This window comes from Gorilla gorilla, chromosome 2 (genome assembly GCF_029281585.2).
Source record: "Gorilla gorilla gorilla isolate KB3781 chromosome 2, NHGRI_mGorGor1-v2.1_pri, whole genome shotgun sequence".
Lineage (NCBI taxonomy): Eukaryota > Metazoa > Chordata > Mammalia > Primates > Hominidae > Gorilla > Gorilla gorilla.
In genome coordinates, this window is record NC_086017.1 from 210,983,202 (window position 1) to 211,000,166 (window position 16,965).

Sequence of the window (16,965 nt, forward strand, 5' to 3'; positions counted from 1 at the left end):
GCGGAATATTAACCAGCCATAAAAAGTGAAATTATTGATATATACAACAACCTGGATGAATTTCCAGAGAATTATGCTGAGTAAAAAAAGCCATGCTCAAAAGTTCACATACAATATGAATTCATTCATGTAACATTTTTGTTGTTGTTGTTGCTTTCTCTTTTTTGAGACAGAGCCTCACTCTGTCACCCAGGCTGGAATACAGTGGCGCGATCTTGGCTCACTGCAACCCCTGCCTCCTGGATTCAAGCTGTTTCCTTGCCTCAGCCTCCTGAGTAGCTAGGGTTACAGGCACCCACCACCACGCCTGGCTAATTTTTATATTTTTAGTAGAGATGGGGTTTCACTATGTTGGCCAGGCTGGTCTTGAACTCCTGACCTCAAGTGACCCACCCGCCTCGGCCTCCCAAAGTGCTGGGATTACAGGTGTGAGCCAGCCTGGCCAACAAGGAAAAATCCCATCTCTATTAAAATTACAAAATTAGCCGGGAGTGGTGGCGCACGCCTATAATCACAGCTATTCAGGAGGCTGAGGCATGAGAATAGCTTGAACCTAGTAGGTAGAGGTTGCAGTGAGCTGAGACTGCGCCACTGCACTCCAGCCTGGGCAACAGAGTGAGACTCTGTCTCAAAAAAAAAAAAAGAAAAAGAAAAAGAAAAGAAAAATTCAGGGAAAAAATGATGGTTGCATCTGTACTGAACATGGGCACTTTTCTTCTTTGTCATTTTTCCCTAAACAATATAGTATAACAACTATTTCCACAGCATTTATATTGTATTGTGTATTATAAATAACCCAGAAGTAATTTAAAGTATACAGGAGGATATACATAGGTTATATGCAAATACTATTCCATTTTATATAAGAAACTTTTACATAAGCATCTATGGATTTTGTTATCTAGGGGGGTCCTGGAAGCAATCCTCCATGGTTAAAGAACAACTGTATATATACATGTATGATATATATCTGCATAGATGATATATAGATAGATGTCAAACTTACTATGTATGATATATATCTGTATAGATGATATATAGATAGATGTCAAATTTACTATGTATGATATATATCTGTATAGATGATATATAGATAGATGGCAAACTTACTATGTATGATATATATCTGTATAGATGATATATAGATGGCAAACTTACTCTGTATGATATATATCTGTATAGATGATATATAGATATATATCATCTATATATATCTATGTCAAACTTACTCTGTATATGTATCTGTATAGATGATATATAGATAGATGTCAAATTTACTCTGTATGATATGTATCTGTATAGATGATATATAGATGTCAAACTTACTCTGTATGATATATATCTGTATAGATGATATATAGATAGATGTCAAACTTACTATGTATGATATATATCTGTATAGATGATATATAGATAGATGGCAAACTTACTCTGTATGATATGTATCTGTATAGATGATATATAGATAGATGTCAAACTTACTATGTATGATATATATCTGTATAGATGATATATAGATAGATGGAAAACTTACTATGTATGATATATATCTGTATAGATGATATATAGATATATATCATCTATATATATATCTATGTCAAACTTTGTATGATATGTATCTGTATAGATGTCAAACTTACTCTGTATGATATGTATCTGTATAGATGATATATAGATGTCAAACTTACTATGTATGATGTATATCTGTATAGATGATATATAGATGTCAAACTTACTCTGTATGATATATATCTGTATAGATGATATATAGATAGATGTCAAATTTACTCTGTATTTTTTAAAAGCTTGCTAGGTGATTATAATATGCATCTGGATTTGGAAACCCCTATTCAAAAGTGCCGTTTTTTTGAAACTGAATCAATATTTGCATCTATGTTTACAGGTGCATTCTCTGAAGAAAACACCACAAATGACAGAGGAAACAAAAGGTTTGTAAAATATATATATTTATGAGTTCTAATAAGCTGAATAGAAATGTTCATGGCTCTGGGCCCTTCACTGTGGATTCCTTTAGTGTATGATTAAAAACCACTTACAGCCACTTCTCACTATATTATTACCAACCATCTATAGATGGTTTTCTATATATTTTAAAATTGAACTGCTTAGACTACATTTTGAAAATAGCATTTTAGGCTTAGGATAAAGAATAAAGTCAGAAAGGAACTGTGTAATCAGTGACGCTGTGAGGAAATGCATTCTTACTTTTGTCTCTGCTGATCAATCCAGAATTTACAGCTCTTCCTGACAAAGTCACAGCCCATTCCTCGGCCCCAGTCTAACTTCTCAGCCATGCTGTAATTTGCTTTATACCAGCTGTGGAATAATTCAAACAAAGCAATTTTTACTGCTGTCCTTTTAAAAACAACTCTAGCATAACAATTGAGAATCTCAACAATGAGGACATTAGGACCTTAAGAAAGATTTTGGAGGCCAGAGGCCATCACTGTAAGTGATCATTCACAACGTTCTTGCCACACAGGGACTGCTACACAGGGATTCCATAACCAGGCTTATGATGGAGGTATTAAATACTTTTATACTTTGACATAAGTATAAAATTTCTATTGTAATTTTCACTTTATTTTATTTTGAGACAGGGCCTTGCTCTGTCACCCAGACTGGAGTGCAGTGGCATGATCCCAGCTCACTGCAAGCTCTGCCTCATGGGTTCAAGTGATGATTCTCCTTCCTCAGCCTCCCAACTAGCTGGGACTACAGGCATGCACCACCATGTCTGACTAATTTTTGCATTTTTAGTAGAGACGGGGTTTCACTATGTTTGCCACACTGGTCTCAAACTCCTCATCTCAGGTGATCCACCCGCCTTGGCCTGCCAAAGTGCTTGGATTGCAGGTACGAGCCACTGTGCCCAGCCTATGTCCAATACTTTTTAAATGTCCTAGCTGGGCGCAGTGACTCACACTTGTAACCCCAGCACTCTGGGAGGCTGAGGCGGTTGACCATTTGAGGTTGGGAGTTCGAGACCAGCCTGGCCAACATGGTGAGACCCTGTCTCTACTAAAAATACAAAAAGTTAGCCAGGTGTGCAGTGGTGTGTACTTATAGTCTGTTACCTGAGAGGCTGAGGTGGCAGGATCACCTCAGCCCAGGATCATGCCACTGCACTCCAGCCTGGGAAATAGAGTGAGACCTTGTCTCAAAAAAAAAAGTTCTAGTAAGAGAAAAAAGAAAGCACTGATTGAGTTTCCAGACAAATTTAATTGAAAGCAATCAATTTGTTTTAGTTTTTATTTATTTTTAGAGACAAGATTTGCTTGCAAAAGTTATAAAATTATACAAAATAGTCTCTTACCTGTGTGTATTATATTTTGTTCCTTTAGCATTATCAAAACAGTAAATAAAAACATAGGCTCAGGGCTGGGCCCAGTGGCTCACGCCTGAAATCTCAGTACTTAGTGAGGCCAAGGTGGGTGGATCACTTTAGCTCAGGAGTTTGAGACCAGCCTGGGCAACGTGGCGAAACCCCATCTCTATAATAAAAAATAATAATATTGAAAAAAATAGGCTTGAAAGTTGGGGAGATAAGAATTATCCCCTCCACTTATACCACCTTACTACAAAATCAAACAAATGTAATGTAGCATCTTCCAAAACTTCTCTCCTGTCAAAGAACAAAACTCTCACTCAGACAGAAACTGAAGGAGTCGCGGTGCTCCAATGCCAAAATGCCTGCAACTTCTGCAACTACAATGTGAGTTACGTTACTAGCTAACTCGGTATCACAGCAAGGTCAAACTGTCCAGATAGTGACAGGTGCCCCTAATGTTGTGCACTAGCAATTATTTTAGCAGTGCTCAGGTTCAGAAGCCCTTAGCCCTATGAATAAAATGTGGAGTAAGTAGACTCCTTTGTGAAGGTACATGTCGATGAGCACAGAATATCTTATCAGTGCTGTTATTCCATCCCCAGGTGGGCACTCCAGCTACACATCATGAGACCTTCCTGATAACCGTTTCTTTGCAGCTCTTTCTGTGTTAGCAGTCAACAGTTCCTAAGCATTTGTCGCATGGTAGGCACTTTGTTAAATGAAGGCTACAGTAGTGAATCAATAAACAGAACCTGCTCTCATGAAGATCATAACCTAGTAGGGAAGACAGATACTAAAACAAAACACTTGAAGTGTGATGAATATTCCAAAGGAGAAGTATATGATGCTAACAGGAACACAGTAACAGAAAAACCTATGTTAGTCTGAAGAATTCGGAAAGGTTTTTCTGAGGAAGCAACTTTAGCTCAACTCAGAAGGATGAGCACTAGTGAGGGAGTAGAGGGGGCATTAGAAACAGAGAGTTTCTGAGTATTAGTGAGTTGTGAAACCAACGTAGCGGATCTTGATTAACATTTCCTTCTCTCTCTTTAAAAACTAAAAACTAAAAATAAAAAAAAATAATAAAAATAAAAACTCAATACAATAAAGGGCTGCACTGTAGGTGGTCAGGGTAAGTATTGTTTCATGAAGCCTTAGCTCAGGTTTTTATATGATGCTTATACTTAGTTGGCACTCACAATGTGCCAAGCGCTGTACTAAGAGCTTTACAGATATTTACTCATTTAAGTCTCATAAAACTCGATGAGATATGCTGGGCACAGTGGCTCACGCCTGTAATCCCAGCACTTTGGGAGGCCGAGGTGGGCAGATCACCTGAGGTCAGGAGTTCCAGACCAGCCTGGCCAACATGGCGAAACCCCATCTATACTAAAAATACAAAAATTAGCTGGGTGTGGTGATGCACGCCTGTAGTCCCAGCTACTCAGGAGGCTGAGGCAGGAGAGTCGCTTGACCCTGAGAGGTGGAGGTTGCAGTGAGCCAAGATCACACCACTGCACTCCAGCCTGGGTGACAGAGCAACACTCCGTCTCAAAAAAAAAAGAATAACCTCTATATGTTTAAATGCTTTTACCTCTTTCACCTCTCAACAGTGAAGGTAGTGTCAACAACTTTCATGGTTTTAACAGCACCTCTACCATTAATTTTCAAATTTGATTCAATTTTCTCATTTTCTCTCAGACTGTCTTAGAAAGAGTAAGAGGTAACAATGCTTTTACTAAAGCAGCTTTCATTTTTTTTATATGTAGGGGTTGTATAAAAGATTTCATTTAAAAGCAGTATTTCTGCCAGGCGTGGTGGCTCCTGCCTGTAATCCCAGCACTTTGGGAGGCCAAGGCAGGAGGCTTGCTTGAGCTCAGGAGTTTGGGACCAGCCTGGGCAATAGAGTGAGACCTTGTCTCTACTTAAAAAAATAAACAAAACAGTATTTCATGGCTTTACCTGAAAGTTCCACTGTTTTATAAAAAAACAGTCATTTAAAAATTGTTTAGTCTTTCCTTCATAATTTAAAAATTGTTTAGTCTTTCCTTTATAATTTAAAAATTGTTTACTCTTTCCTTCATATGGGCTCAGTCCCTGCTTATTCGAAAACAAATCATATCAGGGATATGTCCTAATTATTACTATGTCTCGGGGCCTCAAACATTTATTGAGGCCAGGTGAGGTGGCTCAGGCCTGTAATCCCAGCACTTTGGGAGGCCAAGGTGGGTGGATCATTTGAGCCCAGAAGTTTGTGAACCTGGGCAACATGACAAAACCCCGACTCTATTAAAAATACAAAAAGTTAGCCAGGCATGGTGGCACGTGCCTGTAGTCCCAGCCACTCAGGAAGCTGAGGTGAGAGGATTGCTTGAGCCCGGGAAGTCCAGGATTAGTGAGTCCAGATTGCCACTGCACTCCAGCCTGCGCAACAGGAGTGAGACCCTATTTTAAAACCAACAACAAAAGTATTTATTGAATGAATGAATGAATGGAGTTGGTATGAATAACGGACAGCTAACTGTACAAGATTCAAATAATTAATAAGTATATTTTGCTTCAGCATAAAATGTCAGCATTTTCTTAAGCTATAAGCTCAGTATTAATTTCATTTTCATAAACAATTCATATCCTCTTGTCACAGCTGTCTTACCCGGTGTCCTCCATTAATGCCAGAGTGATTCGAGAGAGTACTCGATTCTGAGTGTGAGAACCAGTCATCGCTTCATTCTGAAAATCACCAACAGAGTTTAATTAGACTAGATTCTCTGCAACTCCTAATATTTTCTGCAATTCCTCTGATATACATATTTAAAATGTTTCAACTGTGAGAGGCTGACAAGACATTCACTTAAAAGTGGTGAAATACATAAACCTTTAAGATGACTAGACTGAACCTTGAAGTGAAATCTATTTTCTGCCCTAAGTGCTTCCATTGTGTTCAATTCCCTTGGAATGGCAGGAAGCTGGCATTTAGAACTCTGTGATGAATGAAGATAAATCTATATGGAAACAGAAATACTACAGAAATATTATACTCTCCAGGTAAAGCAAAGTGGGTGATTGAGGCAAATGCACAGATAATTTGGGGTCAGGGAGAACAGCTGTCTGAATTACACCGAAAATGTTTTCATCACCTTCAACTCTGTGATCACAGAAACATGTGTAACATGCAAAACAAGTGGGACAGAATCATGGGGTAAAAGGATTTCCTTGAAAGGTCTAAAATATCATCATGCTCTACCATCTACCCAATATTTTAATTCACATCATACAATTCCTATCAGGAGGTCACCTAATGATGAGGACTTCAATGCCTCTTACAGAGCTTATTTCATCTTTGGACAGTTCTGAGTGTTCTTTAAATATTTCCACTGAACACCAGATGGCCATCTCAAGTACTGTGATACCACGCTTTAAAAAAAAAAAATAGTTCAAGGACACAAAGTTGATTTGACAGAAGTTAATGAAATTACTACTCTCAGCGCTTCTGCTGAAAAGCACAAACATTTTCATTTCTGGCCAATCTACAGCTTTCTAAAGGGAGTCACTTAAGAACATTTCTTAAGGAAAAAAAAAACCACACTTCCCATGGGAGGAATAAATGTATGTCCCTTCCATAAGTTTCCATCATTGTTACTTTGTGGTCACCTAGACAAGAACAGTAATCACAAGCACTAATTTCATTCTTTCCAGAATTGTATTAACTTTAGGCATGATGTATATAAGCTGCAACTATCTATTTAAGAAGATCTCTAAAAATAAAAAGATACTGGTTCCTATTTGGGACATGATCTTTCTAAGCCAGGCTGGTCCTCCCATCTGTCTATTGTGGTCTTGTGCTCTGGTACTTGAGCTGCATGGGGAGGGAGAGAGGCACAGATGACAGCCCTTCCACTGCTATGTGGAGCCCAAGAGGAATGCCTGGCTCTACTGCGCTGGCACGCTGTGTATTCCTTCTAATATCCTTCTCGAAGGGAATCTTTTCTCAACATGGCTTGATTAGGTCCTGTGAGTTTGACTGCTTAGTTGAATCTAAAAACACCACCTGAAACCCCATCCTGGGTATCACAGATAAGTTGCTCATTACATTTTCTAAAACACAAAATTTAAACCATGAACTGTGTTCATTAACACAGAACTATTTTGCTACATTCATATAGAAAAAATGAGTAGATCCAAGTATACAGTTTATTCTGTGAAAGCATGTGTTTCTGCGATGTGAATGAACTCATGTGAAATTCGTAAATAAGGGAATGGCATCAGTATAACAAGGAATCACGTTGGTTCATTGATTTTTCCCTGCATATGACTATTTTGTGATGAGGCCTAAACACCAAGTATACTAAGACAGCCAAACACAGCAACACAAAAATGCTGTACTGTGTATAATGTGCTGCTCGGTGTAGCCAGCGGCTCTGCGTGCAAGTGTTTACTGTATGGTTCTCCCAAGTCTATGTACATTTTACCCCTGTCCTCAATACTCAGATTTACAATCCCTCATCCAGCTACCATGGGTTATTATTACTGCTGATGTTGAAGGTAAAGAAATGCTAGAGTAGCCAGGTGCGGAATGCATGCCCGTAACTCCACACTTTGGGAGGCTGAGGCGGGTGAATTGCTTGAGTCCATGAGTTTGAGGTCAGCCTGGGCAACATGGTGAAACCCATCTCTACTGAAAGAACAAAAAGAAAATTAGCTGGGTGTGGTGGCACCTGCCTGTATTCCTAGCTACTCAGTAGGCTGAGGTGAGAGAAGCATTTGAGCCCAGGAGATTGAGGCTGCAGTGAACTGAAATCATGCCACTGTCCTCTAGCCTGACCAAGAAGAGTGAGACAGAAAGAAAGAAAAGAAAGTTAAAAGAAAAGGAAAAAGAAAAAGAAAAGTAAAAGGAAAGGAAAAGGAAAAAGAAAAAGAAAGAGAGAAAGAAAGAAGGAAAGAAAGAAAGAAAGAAAAGAAAAGAAAAGAAAAGAAAAAAGAAAACAAAAGAAAAGAACGAACAAACGAATGAACACACAGACTAGAGTAGGCTGGGTGCAGTGGTGTTTGCCTGTGGTCCCAGCTACTTGGGAGGCTGAGGCAGGAGGACTGCTTGAGCCCAAAAGAGTTCGAGGCTGTAAGTGTGCTATGATCATTCATGTGAATAGCTGTAGCACTCCAGCCTGGATGACACAGTGAGGCCCTGTCTCTAAAAAATATAAAAATTTTAATAAAATACTAGAGTAGATACAGGACTTCATTTATTGAAAATCTGATGTCTTTTTAAAACGGAGCTCATAGTTCTATATGACTTATTTGTTTCTGTTAGTGATCTGTTTACTTGTTTTTCCCACAAGTCTTATTATTTTTAGTGTCCAATTGTGAAGAAAAAGGTTTTTCAGGAAAGCATACATTGCACTACAGCAGAAGCACCTATAGTGCCTTGGAAAAAGTGAAAAAAGTTGCATAAATATGTGAACCAATGAAAAAACAGACAATTCAGCATGTGTTTGCACACACATACATATGTAACATTTATGAAAGTATATACAAAAAAACTAAGGAGTGGTTGTATCTGGAAAGTGCATCTGGAGAGCTGAAGGGGTAAAGGGACGTAAACATTTTTCAGTTTATAACCTGCTTGAATAACTTTTACCATAATTATGAATTATTTTCATTAAATAAAGTCTAGGAAAACTTAAAAACAAACTGACCTCTAATAACCTTTTTTCCCAATGGTTGAGCTCAGTGCCCATACCACCCTGATTTTCAAGTTCCATTCCCTCTAGAACTGGACAATCAAAATGTTTTCGTGCTTCCTCCTAAGAACCAGAAAAAAAATCAGAAACAAATATGGTACAAAAGTACCGTAAGATAATGGCAAACTTTTCATCACATGAATATAATAAGTTAACATTAAAGAATTACTTCGTTGAGAAAGGAGAATTTCTTTTTAAAATATGGTTTTTAATATAACTAAATATTTTAATGCAGTCACACTCTTCTTTGCTAGGAAATTACTACTTCTCTTAGTATCTTTTCTTCTCTCTGAAGATTTTCACTTTTGTAACATATAGCTAAAAAATGTTATAGACTAGGATGATTGACAGTTGTAACTCATGTCAATAACAATTTAAAATTTTTTATTTTATTTTAAATTGACAAGTTATAACCATATATATTTATGGAGTACAGAGTGATGTTATGATTTATGAATACAATGTGAAATAATTATATCGAGCTAATATAGCCATCATTTCAAATACTTATTTTTTGTGAGAATATTTTAAATTTACTCTCAGTAATTTAAATCTGTGCAATACACTACTATTGACCATATTCACCACACTGTGCAACAGATCTCAAAAAAAAAGAAAAAAAAAGTGTTACACCCATCTGTGATTTTGTACCCTTTGGCCATCACCTTACCATTTTCCCCCACCCCAGCCTCTATAACCACTACCCTCTGCTTCGGGGTTCAATAGTTTTAGATGTCACATGTGAAATGTGAAAACATTAGGTATTTGTCTTTCTGTTCCTTTTTTAGCATCAGTTCTCCAGTTTCACCCATGTTCTTACAAATGACAAAATTTCCTGCCTTTTTAAGGCTGAATAGTATTCCATTGTGTTAGTGGCGTCAACTTCCTGTGCAGTCCAATATCCGTGTATAACTGTTGATCTCCCCATAACTTAACTATTAATAGCCTACCATGGACTAGAAGCCTTACCAGTAACTGCACAGTCAATTCTCACATATATTGTATATGTTATGTATTATGTGATGTATTCTTACAATAAAGCTAGAGAAAATAAAATGTTATAAAAAATATCGTCAGTAAGAAAAACGATATTCACTATTCATCAAGTGGGAGTGGGTCCTCATAAAGGTCTTCATCCTTGTCTTCACGTTGAGGAGGAGGAAGAGGAGGGGTTGGTCTTGCTAAGGGGTGGCAGAGGTGACAGAAAGTCCACAAATAAGTGGACCTGAGCAGTTCCAACCTATGTTGTTCAAGGGTCAATTGTGTATAACACACTTTCTTCACCCACTCATCTGCTGATGGACACTTAGGCTGATTCTGGAATGTGGCTGTTGTAAATAGCGCTGCAGTGAACACAGGAGTGCAAACATCTCTTTGACAAACTGATTTCAAATCTGTTGTGTAAACACGGAACAAGGATTGTTGGATCATATGGTAATTCTATTTTTAGTTTTTTGAAGAACTTCCAGTTTTCCATAATGGCTGTACTAATTTATACTATCTCCACATCCTCACCAACACTTCTTATCTTTTGTTTCTTTTCTTTTCTTTTTAAAATATGGAATCCTTCATGAATTTGCATGTCATCCTTGCACTGGGGCCATGCTTATCTTCTCTGTATCATTCCAATTTTAGTCTTTGTGCTGCCAAAGCGAGAGCTCTTTTGTCTTTTTGCTAACAGTCATCTGATAGACATAAAATGACATCTCATTGTGCTTTTAATTTTCATTTCCCTAAGGATTAGTAATGTTGAGCATTTTTTCACGTACCTGTTCACAATTTGCATGTCTTCTTTTGAGAAATGTCTATTCAGGTCTTTGGCCCATTTTTTTAAATGGGCTGTTTGTACACAGCTGTTTGCATTTCTTGCGTATTTTGGATATTAATGCCTTTTCTGATGTATGGCTTGCAAATATTTTCTCTCAGTTTCTAGGCTGTCTCTTCACACTTTAGTTTCCTTTGCTGTGCAGAGGCTTCTGCGTCTGATGTAATCCCATTTGTCCGTTTTTATTTTTGTTGCCTGCACTTTGAGGGTCCAATCCAAAAACTCATTGCCCAAACCGTCATGTAGTTGTCCCCTTATGTTTTCTTCTAGTAGTTTTACAGTTTCTGGTCTTAAGTTTATTTAATATGTTTGGAGTTGGTTTTTGTATATATGGTGTGAGATAAAGGTCAAATTTCATTCTTCTGCATATGGATATCCAGTTCTCCCAACACCATTTATTGAAGAGACTTTTTCCCATTGTGTATTCTTAGCACCTTTATTAAAAATCAATTAACCATAATTGGTTAATCATAATCAAGTCAATAAATTAATCATAATTTATTCTGTTCCATTCATCAATGTGCCTATTTTTATGCCAGGACCATGACATTTTAATTACTATTCCTTTGCAGTACAGTTTGAAATACTGCAAAGCTGGAGGCATCACACTGCCTGAACAGCTTTGTTCTTTTTGCTCATGATTGTTTTGGCTACTTTTTCTTTTTTTTTGGTGTGTTTGTGGTTCCATATGAATTTGAGGATTTTTTTTCTACTTCTGTGAAAAATGACATTGGAATTTTGATAGGGATAGCACTGAATCTGTAGACTGTTTTGGGTAGTATGGACATTTTAACAATACTAATTCTTCTACTCCATGAACATGGGATACCTTTATATTTATTGCATCAATTTCTTTCACCTAGTTTTCAGTGTACAGGTCTTTTACTTCCCTGGTTAAATTTATTCCTAAGAATTTTTTTTTTTGGTAGCTATTGTAAATGAGATTGTTTTCTTGATTTCTTTTTCAGGTAGTTTTCTGTTAGTATATAGAAAACTACTAATTTTTGTGTGTTGATTTTGTACCCTGCAACTTTTACTGTATTTATTAATCCTCATAATTTTTTGATGGAGTCTCTAGGGTTTTCTATATATAAGATCATCAGCAAACAGCAACTATTTCACTTCTTCTGGTCCTATCTGGATGCCTTTTATTTATTTCTATGGCCTGACTGCTCTTGCGATGACTTCCAATACTATGTACAAGTGGTAAGAGTGTTCCAGATCTTGGAGGAAAGGCTTTCCATTTTTCACTAATGGGTATAAGATTGGTTGTGGGTGTCTCTTATATGGCCTTTATTGTGCTGCGGTATCTTCCTTTTGTACCTAATTTGGTCAGTTTTTTATCATAAAAAGATGTTGAATTTTGCTAAATGATTTTTTTGCATCTATTGAGATGATCATATGGTTTTTGTCCTTCATTCTGTCAGTGAGATGGATCACATTTACTGATTTGCTATGTTCAGCCATCCTTGCATCCTGGGGATAAATCTCACTTGATCATGATGGATGACCTATTTAACGTGTTGTAGAATTCAGCTTGTTAGTATCTTGTTGGAAAATTTTTGTACTTATGCTCACCAAGAATATTAGCCTGTAATTTTCTTTTCTTATGGCCTTGTCTAAATTTGTTATTAGAGTATTGCTGCCCTGTTAAAAAAAAGTCTGGAAGTAATCCCTCCTCTTCAATTTTTTGGAAAAGTTTGAGAAGGACTGGATTATTAGTTCTTCTTTAAACATTTGGTGAAATTCAGCAGTGAACCTGGTCCTGGGCTTCTCTTTGATGGCAGACTTTTATTACTGATTCAATCTCATTACTCGTTATTAGCCTGTTCAGATTTTTTATTTCTTCATGATTCAGTCTTCATAAGTTGTATTTGTCTAGGAATTTGTTCATTCCTTCTAGGTTATCCAGTTTGTTGGTATATAATTGTTTATAATAGTCTCTCATGATCCTTTGTGTTTCTGTGGTATCAGCTGTAATGTCTCCTCTTTCATTTCTTATGTTATTTGCATCTTCTTAGTCTAACTAAAGGTTTGTCACTTTTAGCTGTCCAAAAAATCTATTCTGGCCAGACACAGTGGCTCACGCCTGTAATCCCAGCACTTCAGGAGGCCAAGGCGCGCGGATCACCTGAGGTCACCAGTGCCCCCTCTGTTGTGATACCTCAGGATCCGTGGTACTATTTCTATAATGACTGATCATTTGGTGTCTGTATTAGTCAAGGTTCTCCGGAGAAACAGAACCAATAGGATGTGTGTATACATCTATATGTATGTACACACAGAGAAAGAATATGAGATGAGGGGAGGAAGAAATTTCCTTTTTTCTTTTTTTTTTTTGAGACAGGGTCTCACCCTGACCAACATGGTGAAACCCCCGTCTCTACTAAAAATACAAAAATTAGCCAGGCATGGTGGCGGGAGCCTGTAATTCCAGCTACTTGGGAGGCTGAGGCAGGAGAATCACTTGAACCCAGCAGGCAGAGGTTGCAGTGAGCCGAGCTCGTGCCATTGCACTCCAGCCTGGGCAACAAGAGGGAAACTGTCTCAAAAAAAAAAAAAAAGTTGCTCAGTAGAATAAAACCTTGATCATTGGGTTCTATCTGTCCTTTAGTTAGAGATTTTCAGAGATGGGAAATAGCCCAAGAGCAGTGCAGAACTTTAGAAGTCAGAGAGCTGTACAAAGTCAAGGAAAAGGGGAAAGGAGAATAGCCATGGTACCCAAATATTTGGCTCAGATATTCTGGATGTTTCTGTGAAGGTGTTTTCTTGAATGAGAGTAACATTGCAATGAGTGGACTCTGAAGTAAAGATCACCTTCCATAATGTGGGTAGGCATCACCCAATCAGGAGAAGGCCAGAAGAGAACAAAGACTGACCTCCCCTGAATAAGAAGTCATTCTGCCTTTGGACTCCAAGGGCAACAATCCCCTGAGTCTCCAGCCTGCTGGCCTATCCCATCGGATTTGAACTCGCCAACCTTCCACAGTCATGTGAGCCAAATCCTCAAAAGCTACCTCTTGGCCAAGTGTGGTGACTCATGCCTGTAATCCCAGCACTTTGGGAGGCTGAGGCAGGAGGACTGCTTGAGCCCAGGAGATCGAGACCAGCCTGGGCAACATAGTGAGACCTCATCACTACAAAAAAATAAACAAAATTAGCTGGGCGTGGTGGTGCGTGCCTGTAGTCTCAGCCACTTGGGAGGCAGAAGTAGGAGGATCACTTTGGCGCAGGAGACAGAGGTTGCAGTGAGCCGAAAACACTACACTCTAGCCTGGGTGACAGAGTGAGACCCTGTATCAAAAAAAAAAAAAAAGAAAGAAAGAAAGAAAATAAAAGAAAAAAAGAAATCTCTTCCTTCCCTCCTCTCTCGTATTGTTTCTTTGTGTATACAGATGTATAGATATATACACACATCCTATTGGTTCTGTTTCTCTGGAGAACCTTGACTAATACAGACACCAAAGAAAATGATCAGTCATTATAGAAATAGTACCAGTGGTCCTAAGAGGCATCACAACAGGGGAGGCACTGGCCTAAAGCACTGGGTGGGATAGGAGCCGTGAGAGCCATTGCCAAGTTTCCATTTCCTCAGATTTCTTGTGGCCCGTAGCTTCATTGCATTCCCTTTATATGACTTTTCCTACTATAGGCTCTAAAATATTATAAGTTCTTAAACAATAATGATGAGTAAAGAAAGGACCACAGTAAAGGAAAAGAACAGATGGCTCATGAGACGTGAAGTCTGATAATACTTACAACAACACGAGGCGTTACCAGGAGATACACAGTGTGACGAACTATCTTATTATCTCGAACATCCCATAATCTCTCCACTTTTCGAACTACTTTATCACTCCATTGATATAATCCCAGACTGTAATTATAGAATTAAACACAATTATTACTGAAAATTCACCATTTTAAATGTAAAAATATTTACATTTACTGTAAAAAGTCTTTATAAATATCAATATGAAATTAAAATGTTTGAGAACCTCCTATGTATCAAGTCCAAACAAAGTACTTGATAAGTATTTTCCTTTCTACATTTTTTTAAATTTAATTTTTTGGTTGGGTGCAGTGGCTCACACCTGTAATCCCAGCACCTCAGCAGGCCGAGGTGGGAAGACTGCTTGAGCCCAGGAGTTTGATACCAGCCTAGGCAATACAGGAAGACCTTGTCTCTACAAAAAATTTAAAAATTAGCTGGGCGCAGTAGTGCAGGCCTGTGGTCCCAGCTACACAGGCGGCTGAGGCAGGAGAATCACTTGAGCCCAGGAGGTTGATGCTGCAGTAAGCCATGTTCGTGCCACTGCACTCCAGACTGGGTGACAGAGCAAAACCCTGTCTCAAAAACAGAATAAATAAAATAAAATAAAATAAAATAAGCCAGGCATGGTAGTGTGTGCCTGTAGTCCCAGCTACTCGTGAGGCTGAGGCAAGAGGATCACTTGAGCCCAGGAGTTCAAGGCTGCAGTGAGCTATGTTCACACAGCCGCACTCCAGCCTGGGTGACAGAATGAAATCCAGTCCAAAAAAATTGTTTTCAATTTATTTTTTATTTTTTGTTGAGACAAGATCTGCTATGTTGCCAAAGCTGGTCTCGAATTCCTGGCCTCAAGCCATCTTTCCACCTCAGCCTTTCAAAACTCTGGGATTACAGGCGTGAGCCACTGGGCCTAGCCCTGATAAGTGTTTTAAATTTCATCTTTTCAACAACCCTATGAGATTATCATCACTATTTTGCAGATAAAGAGACAAAAGTTCAGGGAGATGAAGTAACTTGTTCAAGTTCACATAGCTAGCACTTGGCTAAGATGACGATGAATTACTTCCTTTTGAGAAGTGTACAGGATAAAATGAAAGCAAGTTCACAGATATCCAAGTATATAAGGAAACATAACCAACAAAATGCCATATTAATTTAGTGGGAAAGTAGAATTTATCTAACAACTGTGCTGTAAAGCTGATTATCCATTTAGAAAAAAAAGGTTAAATCCCTTTTTCACCACATACAAAAATAAATTCCAGAAAGTCAGAAGCAAAAATGACAGAGTAAAAGTCTCTCAAAATTCTCTCCTCTATGAAAAAAGCAATGAAAAAACCACCCAACTTGGTGAAATCAACTTCTTAAACTTTGGAAATTAATCAAAGATTTATAGCAATGCAGAGAGCATTTATTCATGAAAAATCGACGAATCTCCGTAGAAACAGGAGCGGTGTGGTGCGTTTCCATGCCCTCTCTCCAGCTTTCGGGCAGCCTTGAAAACCGACAGCCCACAATCATGGTGAAAACCAGCAACCTGACAGCCACTGTAGCAGGCAGAACAGGGTTAATTGGAAAAATGAATTTAAAAACATGCTCTAACTATATATCTACAAGAGACATAGTTTAGACTAAAGAACACAAATACGTGGAAAGTAAAAGGAGAAACAGATATACTACACAGGCCAGGTGCAGTGGCTCACACCTGTAATCCCAGCACTTTGGGAGGCCGAGATGGGCAAATCACTAGAGGTCAGGAGTATGAGACCAAACCTGGCAAACATGGTGAAATTCCACCTCTACTAAAAATACAAAAATTAGCCAGGTGTGGTGGCACATGCCTGTAATCCCAGCTACTCGGGAGGCTGAGGCAGGAGAATCACTTGAACCTGGGAAATGGAGGTTGCAGTGAGCCGAGATCGCGCCACAGCACTCCAGCCTGGGTAACAGAGTGAGACTCCATCTCAAAAAATAATAAAATAAATTTAAAATAAAAATAAAAAACTAGATGAGCATGGTGGCACACTCCTGTAGTCCCAGCTACTCAGGAGGCTGAGGTGGGAAGATCACCTGAGCCTGGGAAGATCAACACTGCAGTAAGCCGTGATCGTGATTGTGCCACTGCACTGCAGCCTGGGCAACAGAGTGAGACCCTGCCTCAAAAAAAAAAAAAAAAAAGGGTAAATCCAGCATAAAGATATAACAATTATAAACATATATGCACCTTACAAAGAATCCCAAAATACATAAATCAAAAAAAATTTCAAATGCATTGAAGCTA

General features: G+C 38.3%; 1 protein-coding gene and 1 non-coding gene across 12 annotated transcripts in view; both read right to left on the reverse strand.

Annotated features, from left to right (window-relative positions):
• The window catches only part of LMLN (leishmanolysin like peptidase), an 85,604-nt gene that overhangs the window by 38,591 nt on the left and 30,048 nt on the right, over positions 1–16,965 (reverse strand). For 8 of the 11 annotated variants that reach the window (XR_010133085.1, XR_008678426.2, XR_010133084.1 and 5 more), the window contains 4 exons: positions 14,675–14,792; positions 9,046–9,153; positions 6,006–6,082; positions 2,227–2,337 (listed from right to left, as the gene is read on the reverse strand). Coding sequence is in view for 7 of the 11 variants with exons in the window: in XM_031013434.3 (XP_030869294.3) it covers positions 2,227–2,337; positions 6,006–6,082; positions 9,046–9,153; positions 14,675–14,792 (414 nt within the window). In the remaining 4 variants the exon portion in view is untranslated. The remainder of the gene's footprint in view (positions 1–2,226; positions 2,338–6,005; positions 6,083–9,045; positions 9,154–14,674; positions 14,793–16,965) is intronic. The other 3 variants (XR_010133086.1, XM_055382794.2, XM_063704546.1) reach the window with 1 other exon arrangement.
• LOC115935555 (U6 spliceosomal RNA) lies at positions 10,643–10,751 on the reverse strand. The gene has a single exon (XR_004071163.1). It is a non-coding gene; the product is annotated as a U6 spliceosomal RNA (small nuclear RNA).